Genomic DNA, 21,102 nt, shown 5'->3' on the forward strand with positions numbered 1-21,102 from the left:
ACAGCGGAGGTAGCGAATCCCACTCAGCCTCTTTTATCTCCTCCGATCACCACAAACCCGCTAATTGAGTCCCATGGAAGCATTAAAGCAGCAAGAGAACACTGGATTCATAAGATTTTTTTTATTACACAAAGAAAATCGCTATCACAAAGTTATCACTGAACAGTTAGCAATAAATACATGATGGTTCAATGGAGACTAAGTTGGATGTTGGAGAAAAAGGAGCAAGATTTGATAAGGAAACAGGTCAAGAGGGTTACAAACACACGCACACATATAGAAAGAAAATGACACAAGGTTATGAGTTCCCTCTTTGTCATTGGGCTGGAAATTGTTTTGGACCGCTCAAATGATTCACATAAATCCAATGTCTCTCCACCTCCTCGTCCCACAGGGAATATGAAGGGACTAAACAGAGTCTGGTGCAGAAGACAAGCGTCTAGAACGACAGTCAGGCTTACTGGCGGTTGCCGTCTTAACATCTGATCCAATTGGCGCTGAGCCAGCTCCAAACGAGCCGTCAACGTGCCATGGCGTCTCCATCTCCGTCCGCTCTGTGCTGCCGCCTCCTGCTTAGGATGGGCCTCCACCTCCCTGGGCGTCTTGACTGGTAGAGCCCTCGCCCTCGGGGGCTGGAGATGCCTCGGGCTTGCCTGACGGAGAGAATTCAGTTGAGCCGTCAATTCATTTTATTATTAGCCCTGTTCAAAACAATTGTAATTGGTCGCTGACATATTGTTATTTTCACACGGAACAGTGTATGCTGTTCAGTGTCAGAGTCACTCAGAATGATGTCATAGCAGAAGAATGAACAAATATTTGCACAAGTCTGTATCCTGTATCTCACAAATAGAGGGTGCGTCACATTGTGACACAACACCCCACCTTACAAGACGTACCCCACCGTGATACGGCTTGGATGGATTCGTCAATGTTGACGCTACTTGTGGCTAAGTATGGTGTGAAAAGGCCTTTACTTTTTCCCCTCATATATATTGAATTGATTTTTCTTGTGTTCCAGAATCAAACAGAGATCCAAAATGACCCCAAAACTTCCGATTTAAAAAAACGCTGCTTGTTTTGGTTGCCATTTAGTTGTTTCGGTTGTCTTCTTCTGTCTGAGGCGAATTGATGTAAAGCGCCCCCAAGTGGCCAAGAGGTGAATTGATTCAATTTATACATACAAATTCGTTACCAATCTAAAGTATTAGTTGATTTTTTTCGGGGTTCCAAAAAAGTGCTGATTTTGAAGGTCTGAGTTCAATGTGGGCGATATACAGTCGGTTTAGAATTTTATTTGCAGCGTGACATTGTGAACTGAAGAGCAAGGTTCATTCTGAACCATAATTTTTACCATCTTGTAACCCCCTCGAGCAATTACGTATACATTTGTGCTTTCATCATTATGGAGGGAAACCATTAAGTACAATGTAGCCTGTGATGAAAACAAGTTGGAGACCCCTGCCGGTGTCGAGTCTGGCGTTAAGTGCTGCAGGAAAACGATTTGCTGTGTGGGTTTATGAGGAAACAATAATGAGAAGCTGTGAAAGGAAACACAACTTCCTCTGGCGACAAGATGACATTTGGAAATCCAAATGGGAGACGTCCTGCCGCACTAGCTGAAGAGAGGAAGGATTTATAGCGGTCAAATTTTCAAAACAGCCTTGGTGGATTTGCATATTCAGATAATTAGATTGCTGAAGAAAGAGGCATTAACTAACTCAACTAAACATACAACCAAAACTGTTAAACGCTTGTTTTTTCCCTCTTTGTGTGGGTGTTGCAAAAAAAAGAATCTTTGAAGATTTGAAAAATTCCTCATGTGCATACCAGGCCCAAATCTGCAATGCTGCATGTGACCAAGTAGCGCAGCTGTATTAGGCCACGTTATTCGGTTGATCGTGATGTTCGTACTTGGCCACTGACCTGCATCCTTTAAATCCATCTCTGCCAAGTCTTTGGCGACGTCACTGGCGCTGGCCTCCCCTTTGCCCTCACCCGCGATGTTGGGTACGGCGTTCCTGCGGCCGGTACGATCACAGTTGATGAAGTCCGAGTACGACGTCTCCACGTCCATCATCTGTCCATGACCAGCGCTCTCATTACACCTGCAGTCAGCGGGTAGAAAATATTTCTACTTGATTATGGTTGGCATGACCTCTTCAGCGGGACGATACTTTTCCATTAAGGGCATCTCGGTGATGAATAGATCTTTTCATCATGTTTTCCAAAAAACTGGCAGAAATGTGCGTTGACAACAGGGGTCTAATTAAATCCCTAAAGACGAAAAGCAGCTCTACATCTGCAAGGGCTCCTTCGTGCAACCTCTCCGGATGAGTCCATTTGTCCAGCCCTGATCAATTCGACAAGTCCCAGCCAAAGAGCTTGAAACTATTCAAAGGACCAAGCTGGCTCAAACTCTCTCTTAGCAATCCGTGCCGTTTTCGCTTTCCTCTTCTCGCTCGCTATTAAAGTAGGTCAAGCTCCTGTCAAGCGCTGCCACACAACAGAGATGAGAACAAACCAGAAAAGATGACAGAAACCTTGTTCTAATCTGCGTCATTTCTCTCTCGGTCGCTTTGCATGATTAGCTCGCGTTTGGAGATGTGACAACAACCCGGAGATACAGTAAGCGGCGGCGCAGCTCGAGACGCTCGCCCCATGGCGTCGCTGTCTGAAGCTGTCGTTGTGACCCCTGACCGCTTCAGCTGGTCACTCCAATAAAACACGTACCAAGCTGTGACTCAATTGCTGAGTGGCGAGGAATGGCCGACCGTGAGGAATACAAAATGAGCTGGTAGACGCGGTTACAACACATTGACCCGGGGTCAGTCTTTTCCCAGACGCGTCTGCTCACATTCCCTTTGTAACATGAAGCCATCTGCGCACTTGTTTTCTTTCTACGCTGTACTGTGCCATAAAAGGACACTGCTGAGGCAGCAGAGGTCACACACACACACGAAGGCCGCATTGTTTGGGGGAAGTCATGTTTTCCAGCGGAAGCACTATGTCTCTGATTTTGGAGTGATCATCTGTTAAGTCAGTCATACGCAAACACTGTCACCAAGACATCATCAGGTGTGCCACAAAAAATGACCCAATTTCACTCCATTGGTCCAAAAATGATGTCCTAAAATAATGTATCTTTGTGACGAGGCTTTTTGGAGCACACAGTTTAGTAACTTAAGCTTGGCCATTGTGCCGTCTTGAGCTCTCTCTTGCTTGATCTTCCTTATCCCTCGCCACTACTGGCACACTTACTAGTTGAATCAATTGAAGACCATGGCGTAACTCATTGTTACATTAGCCCCAAAGTCGACCTCCCACGTGGGCATAGCTAAAATTAGCATGAGAACAAGCAACTATTTTGGATAGATTAGACCTTCTTGTGCATCTGGAAGAAAATGCCCCATAGATGTATACTTGATCTTTTTGACATTCACTAAAAATAGTTCAATATTAAAATTAAAAGAACGGCAAAAGTTCTCCCAGAACCTTACTGTATGCTAGTAACGTACGGTAATGGGAAGAATTATGAGATTCTTTCCATCAAACAGCAGAAGGTACACTTGTGAGTACTTTTGATTTTCCCAGGACCTCGCCCCCACACATCTTTCACTGTCCTCTGTAGGGATATCAGCGTTTTCTGTACATTTCTTTGGTTTGTTTTGCAGATCCTTTGAGATATCCTTGGCCACCCTATGGCACCCCCAAGGAAAAAAATCTTCGCTCCGCCAATGATTGGCATGGCAGGTTTTAATTGTACCTTCCACCATCTAGCAGAGGAGCAATTCTGCCCGTCACATCGCTAGAATGTAAAGATGAACAAAGACGCATTTGTAACAAATCGTACCAATTAAGTGAACTTAATCGAGTATGCAGGTGTCCAACGTAGGCTTACTTTGCTGGTGAAACGTAGCATCTTTAGCCTTTAACAAGTGCATCAATGGGATATCAGACATACAATTTGGAGTGTGTGGTTGTCAGTTTGATCTTCAGTGGACAAAATTAGCAACAAGAGTTGCTTTTATTGAAAAATAGTTCACGTGTTCTATCCCCACGGACCGCATTGGACCACCGCCGAGCCATTTCTAGCCCACAGGTTGTACTTTTGACACACCCGTACTATATTATTAATGAGCCCTCACGGTATCCATCTTCATTTACGGGGGCGTTTCTCACTCGCCTTTCTCGCGGCATCTCTTTTTCAACTTCTCGGGGCGACACATGACCATATTGACAGCCCAGCAGCACAGCAGCTGCTATTGCTAGTGTTAGCGTCACAGATGGCAAAGACAAGCTTGTTCACAGCGGGAGTAGCTTACTGAGAAAATTCCACATGGAGATTCAGACACACTAGTTTCATTTCCGCTCAGCAGACACTGAGTTCACTTCCTGTCTGTAAGTGAAGTAGGATTGTCACATCATGCTCACATGACTAAGTTGTTTGTTCTGCTTCAACTTTGTTTCATTTACAGAAGCGGGTTTTGACAAAGCCAACACAAACAAGCAGTGTTTTGCTGTTTCTCTTTTCAATTGGACTGGCCCGGTTGCTATGTGGCTTAAGGGAGTTGCCTACTAATTGCTTCTGTGTGGACAATTAGTCACCTTGACTACTCATGCGGATCAAATACTACCATGAGATCATTAGCAGGTTTCCATGAAACGAAGATGTCTAAATCAGCTAGTTTAATGATGCTAACACAAAATGGATGAAACACCATAGATAGAGAAGAGCTCATGAATAGCACATATACCTGACGTGTAGATAATATAAAAATCTTGAGACCAATTATAATATATATTTTATGTATATTTTCCACCCTAAAGGATTTATAATTGAGCAGGAGAATACTGCCAATAAGCAAAAACGTGATGATATGAACAGCCCCTGGCATGCACACCAGAAGGAGCAGCACAATGACCATTTAATTAAAGCATAAAATGTGACAAAAATGTTTTCTAATTCCATTTAAATTCTATCTAATTTCTAAAAAAATATTCTAATTTGACTGCTTTACTGTGAGTCATTACTGTATATATTTTTTTTAATTCAATATTATACAATGCTATTTTTCCTCATTAAAATACAGATGAGATGTTTTTGGTTTGTTTCTTCTGGTTGTCTATTGAGACAATCGTGACGGTTCTTCATGAGTTTCATTTCAAAGCGGGAAGATGATTTGTGGTAAAGGTTTTTGAGTGTTATGTATGTATATTGTCAAGGTACCACTGTATCCAAAATGTCTACAAAAATCCAAAGAGAAAACATTACAGACACAAAAGTAGTGTATGAACTAGCTTGTCACTTTGACACGAGCCATTGGAGCGCAAGGCTTACTATGATCCCACTGGAGCCTTTTTTGCCTCTTCATGTCTAATAAAGTTCTGATTACTCAAAGGAACACACACAAAATGACTTCATTACCTCAGCCCATAATAGTCCTGTCTTTCTGGCAACTCCTCCGTTGCGATGACGAAAAGCAGGATGACCACAAAACCCTTTGCGGCCGGGATTTCGCCTGCTTGTTTATCGTAACCGTACAATGTGTAAGACTCTAAACAAGCTACTGCAGTCTACATTAGCCTGTAAAGGCACTTTAATTCTGAAAGCAACGGTGAGTCATTGTAACAATGCTCAGGGGCCGCTCGTGGGCTCAATTTATAGAAAGCCTGCCTAACTGCAAGGAAGAATCACAAGGGGACAATGACATCAGAAGCAGTTCAATATCCTGCAGAACGCCGCCGCAATTTGTCGCAGACGAAATTACAAACAATTTAGCGTTAGCAATGTGAAAATGATTAGGGCGCCAAAAGGGCAGTACTATTCAATGTTTTTAACATCTTGCGATGAAAATTCCATTAATCTCTTCCAGCTTCCCCTGTCAAAAACATGTCATAATTTTGTACTTTAAAGACAAAGAATTTAAAAGATTTGAACCGTTTTTGTTTGACCGCATCGTTTATAAGGTACTTCTTCTCGTGTGCCCACTTTGGCCACAGAGGGGCAGAGGCTATACAGTACTGTTCATTAAAGACATTATGAATCCCAGTTCTAGCCAGTCCTTGCCTCTATGCTGCCGAGAAAGCGACTGGGATTCATAAGATCTGAATTAAGTCAGCTCATCAGTACGACACTGATATTAGTCGGTTTACACAAAGGACAAAGACGTGCTGTTATATTGTCTGCCAAAGATCTAGTGATTAGATTTGGCAGTGTTAAGTACCAAGTTACAAGTTGAAAAGACAAGAACCCAGTTCTCGATCACATTCACATTTTAAATGTGTTCCTACAATGTTCTCATTCATTAGGATTATTTCATTTTTAGGGCATTAAATCGATCGCAACTAGATTGCCCTGGTTTTCATAGAAAATGATAGCCTCTAACTAGGAGTATAAACAGACGAGTATCCAAATCAAACCCAATCTAGTGCTAACCAAACGAGCCTTATTGCATGAGCCCGATGAGAGGCGAAAGGTTTTTTTATGAGAACCAGAACAGGCCAATTTTCTTTTCAAGATACAATTTAAAGATTACCTTTGAGCAGCTTCAAGCCATACACCGCCAGTGAACTGTGTGTCCAGTCTCCTTTGTGTTCACAACTAGTTAAACATTACATTAAGATTAAAAAAATAAAACCACTTCCTGCTGGAGAAGGTGATGTACTTTAGTCGCAACAGCAATAAAATGACTAGCCCGTACTACTGAATGTGTGGCAGTCTTTTTCTCCTCTCAAGCCACACTTCGTAAATGTGGTCTGGGCACTGGCTATTCACACGATGACAGCAGCTGCTCCACCGATAAACCCAGTTCAAACACAAGGGAGCTGTATTTCCTTGTCGGAATGGTTGCTGCTTGCTGGTCTTCCTCTGATAAATAATTTAAAGTCTTTCCCATTCAGTGGTGCTGCATATATTTGCACTCGATCCTTCTCGGTCGTAGCTCGCTGTGATAGCCTGACATCCCTTGCTGAGGTGAAAATGAACGAAAAGATCACCTGGTAAGGTTGCGACTGTAGCCGTTTTCACAAGACAGACTTGTGACAGAATATGGAATTCAAGAAGGCTCTTACAATCAATCTCGCTCGAATTTAGTCTGCATCTTGTCTTTTAGATGCGTAGGAATACAACTGATAACTTTTTTTTTTTTTCCAACCTCCTTGAGGTAGAAAAGTGAGACACTTATTTCCAACCAGGCTCTAATGCAGTCCTAAATGAGGAAGGCGTGATATACAGCTCAGTAAAGGATGGTAAAAAGCCTGACTCAAACCATTAGCATCAGTTCCTTCAGTTAATTGAAGCGTTAAACGAAAGGCTGCTGCTGCTTAGAAGGCTACAGCAAAGTCCAAAATTGATCGGGCTCGTACACGTGATCGTCTTTAGTTCACAAGACACGGGTATGATGTTCCCGAAAAACAAGACTTGGCTACTGCTAGCAATACTCTTGCTAAAGGTTTTGCTCGGTATGGTTGAAATGAGGGAATATGCATAAAATATTTTCCATTCCTTTGTAAAATGTTCATTAAATGCTAGTAGTCAAAGCATTTCGGTCTAGGTCAGTGGTTTTTTAAAATTGTAATATTAATTAAGTCCTACCTGAAAAAAAAAGTACCACCATAATACCCTCATGAGAAATCAATTGTGCATGGGCCTAAGAGTTCATCAAAAACAAGGCAAAGATTTTCTTCCTAAAAAATATATTTATATAATTGTAAGCCACTGCAACATTATAAACGGTTTAAAAATTAACAACGCGCTTTCCGTTCTACATCATCAAAAATTGTTAGCACATCAAAAAAAAAAAAAAATGGGAGTCATACGTATGTTCTGTGAATGGGAAGGTTCATTTTAGTCGTGCTCGTACTGGCTTTGTTGATCCGGTGGACCACCGTTTGTTTTTTTTTTGCACGTGACTCAAGACATTTCAGCGTAGCCGGGCTCTCTGTGACTGTGACGTTCAACAGCCAGCCACTCGAGATCACCAGTGCCACTCCCGAGCCCAGATGACCGGGAGGGGTTGCATCCTGCAGAAAAACAGAGCCACAAAAATCCCAAGGGTTGGAAACATGAGTCTCTGTGGTGAGAATCCCAAAAGGAAGATTTAAGGTCACGTTCAGCTTGTCATATAATTACGACAAAATGAAGGAGGAAAAGATGATGCCTATAGATGGAGGGCGTGTTTTAGGGAGCCAACACTAGCAACGTGTGCTTTTATGGTCAAAATGTTCCTATGTTTACTCCATCCCCGTGAGGCCTCTCCAGCTTCTGGAAATTCTTTGGTTTGTTTGTGTCTGCACAAACAGGTCCTCAAACGAGGCCTCACGGTTGTGGTGCGGCTAGACTGGAGCCAAAGTGACCAATTGTTTGTTTGTTTTTAATTTGTGCCATTCTTGCGCCAACTCTGCTCCGATTACATCAGCATCGAACGCTTGTTGCTCAGTGAACAGAGACATGATGAGTCGCAGATGTTATTAAAGCCGTGACAACATAGACATGTGGCAACTCTGCGTTTGCTCTCTGAACGTGCAAAGCCAAATATTGTTTTATAATTGGCATGCTGCTATAGTACATAATGTTCACTATTCTTCACAGTGTTGCTCTGACAACAAAGGAGCAATTGCTGGATCTCTTCCCAAATAAAGAATTTTTATTCTATGTCAAACGCCCACAATGTAGACTTTGACATATGAGGTGTACTAGAAAAGTTCCAAGACTGGTGTCACCAAAAATAAATGTCTTGCCCCAAACCACTGGAACATTCTGCAACAAATAAAACTTTGTCACAAATCAATATCATGGTTTAAAAAGTAGTAATCATTGCTGCACCAATGTTTATCCAGTTTTGAACCATTTAATCACCATGTCACACTTTGTGATGGTTCTAAAGATTAAATAAAGTGGATTAGTAAAAAGAGGGGGGATTGGGAGTTTATATTTAAAACATCTTTTCTGACACACCTGCTATGTGTACAGTGAAGGAGAAATCAACATGATATAGTGGCACATGAACTGAGATTATGTTTGGAAAATGCAATTGGGAGTATTTTAATCGGTGATTAATGTGTCGATTACTTCATCAGTTAATTGCTTGTTTTATAAAAGAGTGAAAATGCGCCCAAAAAGCAAATCTGCTGGTTGATTGTGAATATTCTCATTCATCATTACATGCAATCAAGCAATGTGTGACAAATTGTAAGTAATAAGGAGGTGCGGCTAATTTTGCGATGCCGTGACAGAAAGAAAATTATAGGTTGTACACACAGTACAAACAGTCGGTGCCTTCGACTCTAAAAGCCATATTTATTATAAATATTGAAGGTTGAGGTGAATCCGCATACGCTCTGACGCCGAAAAAAAATCTAGCGCACCAGTATTAACATTTACATGTCATTTGGACATACTGTTTAGTCACAATGTCATAATAATATTGATCCTTTCATGACTTATTTGAACCATCAATTCTTCAGGGTGAAACGTCTCAAAGACTTGCTTTGGCTATCAATTACACAATATTATTATTTTATGCTGTGTGCGCTGCACTTTGGTACAGCTATTGTTAAAGCGATACGTAAATAAAGTTGCATTGAGCAGATGTTCAAATTATTGTATCATCATTCCAATGCAATTCAACAAGTTCAACTAACTAAAAACTCTCCAATCAATGACACTCGCCATGTCAACTTGTGAGCACTTAAAATGATGTTCTACTCCCTTCTTCCTAAACCATGATGTGGGGGATTTTCTACTAGCTGGCCGCCCTTTTCACTTTAATTCGACTGCAAGGTTGCCCAGTTCTATTTCCATCCACACATTAAATAACGAGTGCTCAGCAGGAAGCAGGTGGCTTGTTTGCTTGTGTTGTTTATGCCCAATCCTTCTCCCAGCTTCTACATTCACACACACACACACGCGGTGCACACACACACACACATACACACGTGGCTGAGCAGGGTGCCTTGGCCTGATTAGGCAGGAGGATAATTTGATGAGTGTGAGAAGAAGGAGGAACGAATAGGGAATAGAAGACCAAAAAAAAAGCGAGCCTGTGGTAGGAAAATGACAGTAAGCTAGCGATTTAGCGTTTACCCTGCTAGCTGTGTTTCCCTTGGTCTGGTTGCAGTTTGCACAATCATCAGCATTTGACGGGAAATCTGGCTGCAGGATCATTCTCGGGACTTGCTAATGCAATAAGAAACAGCGGCAGAAAAGGCATCAAGCTAGAAACTCGATTAGTCTAACCTCTGCTGTTTGTTATGGCGCGTCAAGTCATTTTACAATCACACTTTGCTGCCTCATGACGTGGAAGATAGGAGCAGGTTGTGATTGGATTTGCCCTGTTAAAAGGGGAAAAACATAGGGGGAGGGGGGTGCTGCCCTTTACTCATTGTAAAATCATAAAAACATCATTCATCATGGGAAACAAAACAAAACGGCTAACGCAGTACATCAGGAGTGTCCAAAGGTCGGCCCGGGTGCCATTTCCACGCTGCAGCTGTTTTATTTTTGCCCGCAGCATGTTCTTAAAATATAAATCAAACACGGCCCATCATGAGAACATCACGACGAAGGATTTGCTCGACGCATAAAGGCATCCATAGTACTGCATCCTTCTGTTTGCTGCACATTGTACTGACATCAGTTGATTAAACAAGAGTCATATCTTAAAAAATAAAAAACCTGACCATGCTCCTACAAATTACATCTACATATTACGTTCCTGTGACACACAACATTTACAGATTTTGGAATTCGCTCCACACAAAAAGCACACCTTACTAAAAGGTGCACCTTGGGTTTTTGAGAAATTACATCCACATAGGAGGTGATAAAGCAAACGTATTTAATCTCGCTTGAATTAGCAGACATTGTCAACATCAACAGTTGACTGTGTAATATTTCTTGTATCAATAAAGCTCGTCAGCGTTCCCCAAGGAGTTGCGAGAAAGGCCTTTTTGAGGGAAGCAATGGCACCGTTTAAAGCGGAGCAAGCCTGATAAATTCCCAAGGTGGATGAGTACAAAGCACAAAGAAGATCACAAGCCAATTACTCCGTGTCACACTGAACTCTTCCTCGTAGCCTTCAGCATTTTTCCATCTCCTCACTTTCAATGCTCAATGATTTTAGCACTTTACTCACATCACAATGGTTGCCAAAAATAAAAGATCAATGCCTTCACAATAAATGTTACGCAATGATTGTTTTTCTTTTCAGCCCGTGTGGCCTCATCTAATTCTCGCAGACTGAACTCGGGAGGCCAAAAAATGGACACGTCGACTTGATTCCCAGATCTGTCCCCATGGCTGAAAGCCATTAGCATAATACGCTTTGATTAAAAAACCTTCTCAACAAATAAATGGAAAGCTGTGTTTATTCAACTTCCAGACCCTGTGTGTGAAATGTATGCTAATGTGTTTGGAAGAGAGAACAGCACACTGCATTAGCTTGACGGCCATATCGCTGAAAGAAAAAAAAGACGCACAAGATCACAACAACTTGTCCAAGTTGTGTTTTTAAACTTGGTGGCAATAATAAATCCACCCATGGAAATGAGAAACCTAACACAATCAAAAAAGTATTTCCTGCACGTCAATTCCTTAGCCAATTACTCTGTGATTGTGTTAACTAGCGTACAACGGAATTTCCATCACGCCTTTTTAAGTTAATTTATCAGTTAATTCAACTAGTAGGAGCAGTGAGCCAAAGTCAAAGAGATTTTTTACAGCTCCAATAGGAAGTGTTAACTCGCTATAACTGCGCAAACGGGAAAAATTCGTGAAATATAGCTAACGTGGAGAAAGTGTTTTGTTCACACGGAAGTTACGGCAGTTTCTTCTTCTACTTCCAGTATATTTCGTCAATCTGCACATGTCCGAATGATTTTACCCACCCTCAAGTGTGACGCATGAACACGCAAGTTTAATCGTACAATTTATCAAAAATTACAGAAACTACCGCGAAAATGACAAATCCACTCGGAAGTTCTTCGCTGAAGTGATGAATGGGAATTAGAGGAGCGAGTCCAGGCCCCAATACTTCACAGTAGATTTCTCAGTGCCATCAGCACTTGGGTGAAAAATTTGCTCGAGCTGTATTTTATGACCATTCAGGGGCAGTCTAGTATAGCCTTGAATATTTGAGAGAAGAAAAAAAAAAAACAGACCCACAGAATCGATTTGTGAAAAAAATATGAAATTGTGAGGACGGAAATGACACTTTTCATTTATCTCAGAGTCTCTCTCACACTCACTCCAAGACGTGTGTTAGAATAACAATCGGGATCAATTTGAGGTTGAGTGTTTTTGCCCAAGGACACGTGTGCAAGAGAAGCAGGCGAGCGAGTGGATCGACCTGCAAATACCGTTAGCCGACGACCTACTTTATCAGCTTAGCCACAGCCGCCTTGCGATTCAATTGCTTTAAGTCCCCAAAGGAATGTCACATCTTTAATTTGAGCTTCTGTAGGGGCAAACGGATCAAACATCCATCAATACGCAATGTATTTTTTTCATCCGAAGCAAAAAGTCCTGCATGACGCTTTTACAAACTAACCCTGCTCTAAACTGGGGTCAAGATTTCAAAACAGAGTTGGTGTGATGCCAAATGAGCCTGAGCTCTTCATCCAGTTATTTTTCTCCTCATCTGCCTCATTAATTGACGTCTTCATCGTGAGCTGGTCTCAAACAATATTACAAGAACGAAGGCCGCACTAAATTGAAAGAAATATGCCCAACTGTCCGAGATTTTGGGGTCACCCGGATAAAGTTTTCCATTGTACATACTTTCATTAACATTCCCAAAAGGTTTGGGTGGGCAAATTAAAAATGTGCCACATTGATGATGGCTAGAGGGGCAGATTAATTAAACTAATCAATGGATTTTGATAATGATTTGCTAAGAGAGCCCTTGTATAACACAGAAATCTCAACATCCACCAAAGTACAGACAAGTAAGACTTTTGCAGACATCTACTTTTTTTTTACTTTAGAAAACAATGGTCAACATTGCCAATTTTCTGATGGACTTTACAGTGCTATGAATGAATTCTCACAATTAGGTAACACAAACATATATATGCAACACAATTTGTATAAATATCGGTCAGTGTTTACATTTTCAAATGATCACTTGCCTAGAAAAATCTCTATTTCCCATCACCGAGGCGCTATTTTTTGATCAGGCAATTCTCACTGAAAAATAAAAAATAAGACAACCACAAAACGGAGCTAATCTCAAAATATTGACTTTTCAAAAGATATATGTAACTTCATGCTTATAAAATGAATGAGTTAGCAAAAAAATTATCTTGATTCCTCCAAAATTACAACGGATTTCTGCGAGAATTGACTTTCACTGCTAGTTTCTTCCCATTAAAATGGAACGTGGTTCATCCTACGCATTTCTCCATCCGAATGCGATCGAGGACAGCCTTGAGCAAATCTCGCATATGATGTCCTGAAGCATGCGTGAATGAAACGCATTCTTCATGAATAATAGAAAATGAACATACGAGTTCCGAGCCGAGTGTGTCAGTGACTTGTGTAATCGGACAGCTCGAGTACGCTCGGCCTCTCGCTCTCGCCTCTTCACGGGCGAGTCCGGCTGCTAAAAACAGAAGAGCTTACGCCCTCAGTGCGTGGGGCAAAGAATGCAGATGGAGGTCAGAGCTGTTCAACCAACGAATCCCCCCCCCCCTTGCTCAAAATATGGGCCCATTAACACCATGATTACACAGAGGCAGTCGTTGAAAAATAGGCCTCAGCCCTCTGCTCGTACTACTGCTGTTAGGGAGACACGCTGATGCAATGCTAACGGTGAACATGCTGTAGCTACAACTGAGAAGTCAACAGTCATGGTAGCCATCATCACGATTGAAATTCAAGTAATTGCATGGCCTCTTCTGATCATGTCAGGTGTTGATTGCTGCGACACAGAAGACCGAAGATCAGCATCTCTGGAGTAAGTCTCGTCTTCAGCACAACATAAAAGGAGTCCACTTCAGCTGAGTCCTGACCATGAACTTTAACTCCTTACATCGTGACTTGACCTTACTCTACATTGTGCATTGTAAAATACATCCATGAAATATGATAATCTAAGTATTAAACCATGAGGTTGTTTTTTGCAAAAGTGAACTCAGTCACCTATCACGTGACACTTTAACCCTTAGACTCCATGAAACCACTTCTGCTCCATATCTTGCCCTGACTTGAAATCAGGCAGTCACGGGCTTTTTAATATTCTAAGGTTATGCCAATAATATTATGTTTCAAGAAACAAAGGCAGTAGAAAACACTGCTACTATCTTGTGGTTTGGTTGCTAAAAAAGCAAAAACAAAAACTCATGCCAGTTTTGATTTTGTGAGGTGCTTGGTACATCCTTCTTATCTGTCTCTGTCGCTGAAAAGTCATCACTCTTTGAGAGCGAGTTTACTCACATATTCACGTAAATTACCATTTGTTGCATGTAAACACTGATGAAATATGCTAACCAGCATTTTCAAGCAAGCATGCTGGATCTTTTTGCCTCCAGCTAAACGTTTACAAACTCCAAAAGGGTTGATTTTCAGAAGGGCTTAATCCCTATCCCCCAATAGATGGGCTCGACAAGATTCCAGGCAAATTGTGAAATAGTTCTCAGTATTGGGTAGCAACAGATATGCCTTCCATACTTCCACTTACTCAACACACCAATACATCTAACAAACACATTTTCCTCTGCGAGCCTTGTCTCATGTTCAGTAAAATAAGCCAGGAAGGTGGCTATACACGATTCTGTTGAAGGTCAACAGGCTACTAATGATTTTTGCGTGTGACTGTGTGACAGCAGGTTTTTTTCCTCGTATAATTGACTCGAGTGTTTTATATGATTCTCTTTACCCAAGGCTGTTATCATTTTCAAGAGAAGGGATATACACATTTCATGCATTTAAAAAAAAAAATCACGTTTCCATTTTTTTAAGCAACACATTTACCACGTGATGTCCTTGGTGTCACCTTTTCAGCTGCATTGCCATTAGTGCCGAATCCAAATTGGCATCGTGCAGGTAACTTGCCTTGAAGAAGAAAAAATCCCACACACGATCGATGTGCAACAGTTTCTCCAAGCCAAGACTTGCCAAAACGTCAAAAGTATTTTCCGAACAAAGACGTAACACGTCGCTTAGGTTAACTTGTGATCACATTTCTCCCTCATTCTGGAGGGATGTTTCTTCGCCATGCATGCAACGGTGGAGTGGGGGGTAGGGGGGGTCAGCTCGGCAGGCAAGAAGCCATGAAGTGTTTGTCGTACATGCCGGGTGATGCTGGCACTTGCCCAGCAACACTCGAGCAAAGCGGGGGTCCCTGGTGGGTGCTTCCCAAAAAGCGACTGGCCCCGGTTATAGTTGCCAAGCGTGCATTTTTCAAATTCAGCAGGCATGATGCTGCGTGCAAAGGCGTCAAGGGCAACATCAACATGAAAAGATGCAATGTTTTAGTGTGGAGGAGATCTGCGCGAACCAGTGACAACGCAGAGGCTAACAAGCAAGCTAGCAAGAATGCGAGTGCACAATAAGAGCAGGATTCAGCAATTCTAATGTCATTTAACATTGTGACATAAACAGGCGAAGGTGGAAAATGTGAGGACAAAGACGAAGGAAGAAGGGAAGGTGTACATTTCGGATGATCTTCTCGCCGCCGCTTCGTGACTACATACCGCGGTTGACAAATTCACCTCGAAATGAGACATTTGAAAATCATTAGCAGCCCCCCGAAAAAAAGAGATTAAATTACGCCCTGGACGCGACAACCAAACAAGAGCGTCACTAACCTTGATCCGCTCGCCTCCTCTTATCCACTTGTTACAATGGACATTTAACACCATGGATTCACGCTTAAGTTTCCTGCCACTCGGAAGCAAAAAAATGGGGGAAATATATTTGGAAAAAAACAAACAATGAAACAAAACAAAATGGGACAAAGCTGCACGGTGGCGTTAATGACGAGCAAACAGCGTTCGGCAGGCAAACAAGAGCTTGTGAAAAGCTGCTTGTCTTGTCTTGTCTTCATCCAACAGCTGTTGTTCCAAAATGGAGTTAGTCGAGTCGAGAGCGACTAAGAGACAACCACAGTGGAGGCTCCCGCTCCCACTCCCACTCCCCCGTGGGCTGGAGTCTCCCCCGCTTAACACTGACACAGAAATCTTTTTTTTTTTTTTTTATGAGGAGTTGGGGGTGGCTTATGGATAACCTCAGCTTTGTTTAGTGTCCATCAAAGCAGCAAGCAGACACCCACCTGATGAGGGTTCTTCCTCGGGTATCTCCGAATAGGAAAATTGGCTGGTAATCGGAGTGGTTTTCAAACTGGGGGTACTGGAACCCCAGTGTGCCCACGCGAGCAGGGGATTTCTTGCTCAGCCAGGAGTCGGACTGAAAAACAATTATCGATTTGATGACGGCTTTAAGTGGTTTTCTCTCTTTTTTTTGTCTCAATAAAAAAAGATTGAACTGTTCAAATATTATTCAACGATTTATGATATTAAAGTATGTATGAGCACAAGGAAAGGAAAAAAATGTTTCTCGTGCAAATGTCACAGATACCGCAACGGACAGCACATTTTCCATAATATGTTGCATTTAATGAGGGAAACAATCTGATCTGCAGCAAAGATTGCACTTTCCACCTTCTCCACTTTCTAAAGGCTTTTGTCTCTCCCAAACACAGGATTGTTTAATAAAGTCAAGTAAAGCTCAACCTGTGAAATGACCAAATATATTATTTGTTGTTTCTGTCCCAGGAATAAAACACCTGGTGGACAAAAATACCTTGAATCTTTTGTGGTGACATTTGAAACTGAATAGGAAAAATGGGTCATTGGAAAAAAAGAACATCACAGAACCATCAAAGAGTGGAGCGTGTGGAGATAAAATGCAGTCAAATCCATACGCGCAAGGCCACAGAGGAGCATAAAAGAATCGAGGCCTGTGTTAATGTTTCTGTTACAACTGGCCAAAAGAGACCTGCGGGCTCACACGCCCGCTCTATTTTCATCCAGACATTTACACTGCCTGCACTGATGAGCATCCATTTTCTCATAGATCTTTTTTCAGGTTTTTCCTTTGCTATTATCTTGAGAAAGGAACATTACAGTATCTGTGGACAGACTGCAAAACTGTGCAGGTACATTAGTGATTGTGGTGTCTTGAGATAAGAGTGGCGTGACTCAGGAGTTTACCTGAGATACGAGCCATTGTTTGGCTGACTTTATTGTTGTTTTACATTGCTTTTCCCTAATTTCTCTGATGAAGAATTGTGGACCGCCACATCTCAGAGACCATGTTGTTCAATTGTGTTCTTATACTGCCCTCATGTGGCGAATAAACGCACACCGGGAGCAGCACCATCAAGCGGCTATCAAAATGAAGCAAAAAGTGTGACAAACTGATAAATATTTATTTGACATGTTTTGATAAATTACAAGATATAGTACTATTTCTCCTGGCATTTCCATTCACATCATTTGGGAAAGGTGAATTGAGTGTTAGCGTGGTTGCAGAACAAATTGAAGTCATATGTCAAGGCATGGTATGATGTAAACATCAAGCTTTCATTAACTTCACACCAACATTTGCCCCTATAGTTTATGTTTGATTGCCTTGGAGTGATAAATTTGTTTTGGTAACTCGTTTTGTAGCAAACTTGTAATCCAAAAAATACACAAGCTTCATCGTTTCAATTTGACTTTACTGTTAAATTCTGCTATGCAATCAATGACAGCAACAGACATGCACAAAATATAAAAGCAAAGCTATTGCTCAAGTAAACAATAAGAAAGCACTGTAAAAAGCAGATGCAGCATTATGGCACTGTTCCTTCATGATATTTGGCAAAGTCACAACTGGGGGCGGAATCCACAAAAAATGAACCGCGGACGCTAATAGCACCTTTAAATGCTCTTCATTAGCACCAGCAGTTTGCTTCGTCTTAACGTACTATTCACAAAACATATTGCTCTAATGACATACGAGCACAATTCTTTAGTGAAGTTTGGCGCTGGATGTTCAATCACTATGTGATTGACTTGTGTGATCATTCTGCTAAAAAGAATAAATAAAAAGGCATACAGGTTAAAACGGTGACGTCGATGTTGTCCATCACTCTCTGTGCGGCCCGGTGGCAAGTGGCCCGCCAACCGGTGGTTGGGGAGCCCTGAACTACACTAAATCCTCTTGAAGAGAATCCATCTGAATATGGCTTTGCTTTATAGTACTGTATACTATTAGTTGATTATAAGTTCAAGAATAGCCAAAGGAGATGATGGGACAACACTGGAATTAAGCCTTCACACTAATCTTTTCTTTTTTTTTTTTTAAACAGCTTCAATGTGGGAGTATGAGCCTCGAGACAGACTGAGCACTGTTTATGCTATGACTTGGAAAAACTCCCATTATTACAACAACAAAAAAATACACAAAGCTGCAATCAGTTGCGGCAAATCATGAATGCATATTTTGCCACACTGGCGTCACGCGCCGCCTGCAGCTGGTGACGGGCCGACTGAGCCGAGTGCCAACTACACAACACTGACCATCCAACTCCAAATAGTGCCTGTGGTGTCCAAATTAGCTGGGATAGGCTCCAGCTCACTCACAACCCAAGCGAGGATACACAAACTGGATGGTTAGTAGACAAAAAAAGTCATAAGCAACTTGCCCAACCAATCATCATTCTGCCAATGTTTGTTAGTAACACGAATAAAGTTGCGAGCGCAGCCCCCTGAATGCGTCATCCTCAGGCCCCCCAGCTTCGTCACCTCGGAACAGCAAGGACTCCGGTGGCACGGCGCCCTCCAGTGGATCCGGCTGGCAGAACTCAACAATGAAGTCCTCCTCAGAGTCCAGCAGCAGTCTGGACCACGCGCGCATGTCCAGATGCACAGCCGTGCCGCCGTACTCCTCGGGCAGGACAGACCGTGGGATGTTCCGGTGCAGGGAGCGCAGGTCAGAGCTGTGGAGTAAGTACTGCAAGGAAAACAGAAAACACCACTCAGTGGCTAAATGGCGCTGACAACAAGCGATATATATATATTTTTTTAAACAAAAATCATTTTTAGACCAATTAGGTGACGATTAATCGTTTCCTGCTGCACACCTGATAATCTCCCCAAGCACAGGAGTTTGGGAATCACTGTGGTAATAACGCAACATGCTTTGTAGAAACGACTACTTTGGGACCAACAATGTCTGGTGTGAGAGTTTCAAAGAGACTAGTTACCCTCTCTGCCATCTTCTCCTTCAGGAATGGTTTAATTACGGCAAAGATGCCTTTGAAAATGCGAGGCTCGTTAATGATGTTAACAGCCTTGATTCGGATTGGGAAACCGTCCTGTAAATGACAAAACTGTTTTCAGAGCAAGCTCAGACAATGTGGTTGTGGTAAATATGCAGCTCTTTTATTTTTTGCTCCAATTTTTCATCAATTCAATCAACATGTATTTAAAACTCCTTTTTACCTGAAGAATGCTCACGACCTTTTTGGCAAGGAAAGGACCCGGATTGGAAGCCTGCGACATACCGACTCCGGTGTAATCGGCCAAGATTACGATACCGTTGACTTGTGTTTCCTCCGGCTGGATTAGCTTCTCCAGTGTCAGATACATGGCCCTCACATTGTCAACAAACGGGTAATCGTCTGATTTCCATTTTCCTGTATGACAAGACGCAATACAAAGTTACAGTTAGTCTATGATAATATGAAATTAAGCATAATCTTGGTTAAAACGACCACAAATTTTATGCCGATTGCTTCTGCTTAGGTTATCAAAGTGGTTAAAGTGTGCCTTCTTAACGCAGGATACCAACCTGGCCGGAGACAGAGGATGTATCTCCCATTCGGGTCCGGTCGAGGCAGGACCGTGAGAAAGCCCAAATCCAGCACGTGCTTCACCGTAGACGGCTTCAGGTCCTGGAAAACTTCGGGCCAAGCCTTCCGCCCTGCGTGGTAATTGAGCAAGAGCTGCAGGGCTCGGTCGTAGTCAAACTTCCTTGCCCGCAGGAAGCGCAGGAGGAAGGAGTCGTCCAGCCTCGTCCTGAGATTGGGCTGCTCCTACACATTCCAGGTAGAAAACCACACAACAAATGCAACTCTTAGACAAAAATTAAATAAATTAGCTTGCAAAAACATACACACACATGAATTATGAACCACCACAATTTAGCCTGCAGTGCATTGAGAAAATGCATAGGTAATCAACACATAAGGACAATTTGCAATTCTAAATAAAGCTAAAATGGCTGAACACAAGCAGAAAATACCTTTAGTATCATATCTCGTAGAGCTTGCACATCCCGTAGGCGCCATTCTGGTTTCTCTTGAAGCTCCTCCCGTGCCTTAGCCACCAGCTCGGGGCTCAGGGTGCAGGTGTAAATTGGTGGTGGGGGTCTCGGGAACCAGCTGTGTTCTGACGGGCTGACTGGACCGGACTTGAGAGCGGCAGACTCAGCCATGGACTGACTAGAATGAAGCTATTTAAGTGGAAAGCACCACACGTTCACACAGCAGTTTTTGAACAAAAAAAAAAGACCACATAAGATCTTACTCACGTTTGTTGAGAGTCGATCGGGTCAGTGCAGGTTGAAAGCATCACTCGTCCCCGACTGCATGGCTAATTTGATTTAGCATGACCCTGGAAATATGGACGATGCGACAAAGCTCATATCAGACAAAAGGGATCAACTTAAAGAGGCATTTATATAATAATTAGTATGGGACTCAATCGATGTAAACACTCGCCTTCAACATCCGTCATGACGATTGCAATAGTGGCAAAAAATCACGAACAAGCTTTTAGATGCACCTTTAATTATTTCCGGATATGAAAATGACGGCCTCTCATTGGCTAGTTGGGCGTCACATGACACACGACAGGAGCTATTTGTTTTGACTGCGTTTGACCAATGCATTGGACGCAGACGTTTTCCTTCTAGCCCCGTTTTTGAAAATGAAAATAAAAACATATTGCCCCCCCCAAAAAAATGGACCTACTCAAAGTAAAACCAGAAACGAAAATCCAAATTTTTAACTTATTTATTCCAATGTCCACAAGTGCACTGTTGTTTTTGTC

The 21,102-nt window shown here is 42.2% G+C and overlaps 2 protein-coding genes across 4 annotated transcripts; both read right to left on the minus strand.

Annotated features, from left to right (window-relative positions):
- Window positions 1-102: 102 nt before the first annotated feature.
- On the minus strand, window positions 103-16,158 carry pkig (protein kinase (cAMP-dependent, catalytic) inhibitor gamma). 2 transcript variants are annotated; one of them, XM_037265614.1, is made up of 3 exons: window positions 15,811-16,158; window positions 1,927-2,108; window positions 103-653 (listed from the first exon to the last, which is right to left on the minus strand). In XM_037265614.1, the coding sequence occupies exons 2-3, from the start codon at window positions 2,078-2,080 to the stop codon at window positions 574-576; spliced, it is 234 nt and encodes a 77-aa protein (XP_037121509.1). In that variant the 5' UTR covers window positions 2,081-2,108; window positions 15,811-16,158; the 3' UTR covers window positions 103-573. The 2 variants fall into 2 exon arrangements, with proteins under 2 accessions (XP_037121509.1, XP_037121520.1); XM_037265625.1 differs by lacking the exon at window positions 15,811-16,158 and adding an exon at window positions 6,540-6,649.
- Window positions 16,159-17,702: 1,544 nt separating this feature from the next.
- On the minus strand, window positions 17,703-20,883 carry ttpal (tocopherol (alpha) transfer protein-like). 2 transcript variants are annotated; one of them, XM_037265579.1, is made up of 7 exons: window positions 20,772-20,883; window positions 20,582-20,664; window positions 20,294-20,492; window positions 19,841-20,084; window positions 19,492-19,685; window positions 19,254-19,364; window positions 17,703-19,000 (listed from the first exon to the last, which is right to left on the minus strand). In XM_037265579.1, the coding sequence occupies exons 2-7, from the start codon at window positions 20,620-20,622 to the stop codon at window positions 18,722-18,724; spliced, it is 1,068 nt and encodes a 355-aa protein (XP_037121474.1). In that variant the 5' UTR covers window positions 20,623-20,664; window positions 20,772-20,883; the 3' UTR covers window positions 17,703-18,721. The 2 variants fall into 2 exon arrangements, with proteins under 2 accessions (XP_037121474.1, XP_037121484.1); XM_037265589.1 differs by having other exon boundaries at window positions 20,294-20,503; window positions 20,772-20,845.
- Window positions 20,884-21,102: the final 219 nt, after the last annotated feature.

The sequence above is a fragment of the Syngnathus acus genome, chromosome 2 (genome assembly GCF_901709675.1).
Source record: "Syngnathus acus chromosome 2, fSynAcu1.2, whole genome shotgun sequence".
Classification (NCBI taxonomy): domain Eukaryota; kingdom Metazoa; phylum Chordata; class Actinopteri; order Syngnathiformes; family Syngnathidae; genus Syngnathus; species Syngnathus acus.

Excerpts from the sequence above, each read along its gene's own strand:
- pkig (XM_037265614.1), bottom strand. The coding sequence starts at position 2,080 with ATGATGGACGTGGAGACGTCGTACTCGGACTTCATCAACTGTGATCGT. Across the intron at positions 654-1,926 it reads GATGGATTTAAAGGATGCAG|GCAAGCCCGAGGCATCTCCA; the intron begins GTCAGTGGCCAA and ends TCTCTCCGTCAG.
- ttpal (XM_037265579.1), bottom strand. The coding sequence starts at position 20,622 with ATGCTTTCAACCTGCACTGACCCGATCGACTCTCAACAAAC. Across the intron at positions 19,365-19,491 it reads AGGTCGTGAGCATTCTTCAG|GACGGTTTCCCAATCCGAAT; the intron begins GTAAAAAGGAGT and ends TGTCATTTACAG. Across the intron at positions 19,001-19,253 it reads AGGAGAAGATGGCAGAGAGG|TACTTACTCCACAGCTCTGA; the intron begins GTAACTAGTCTC and ends TTTTCCTTGCAG.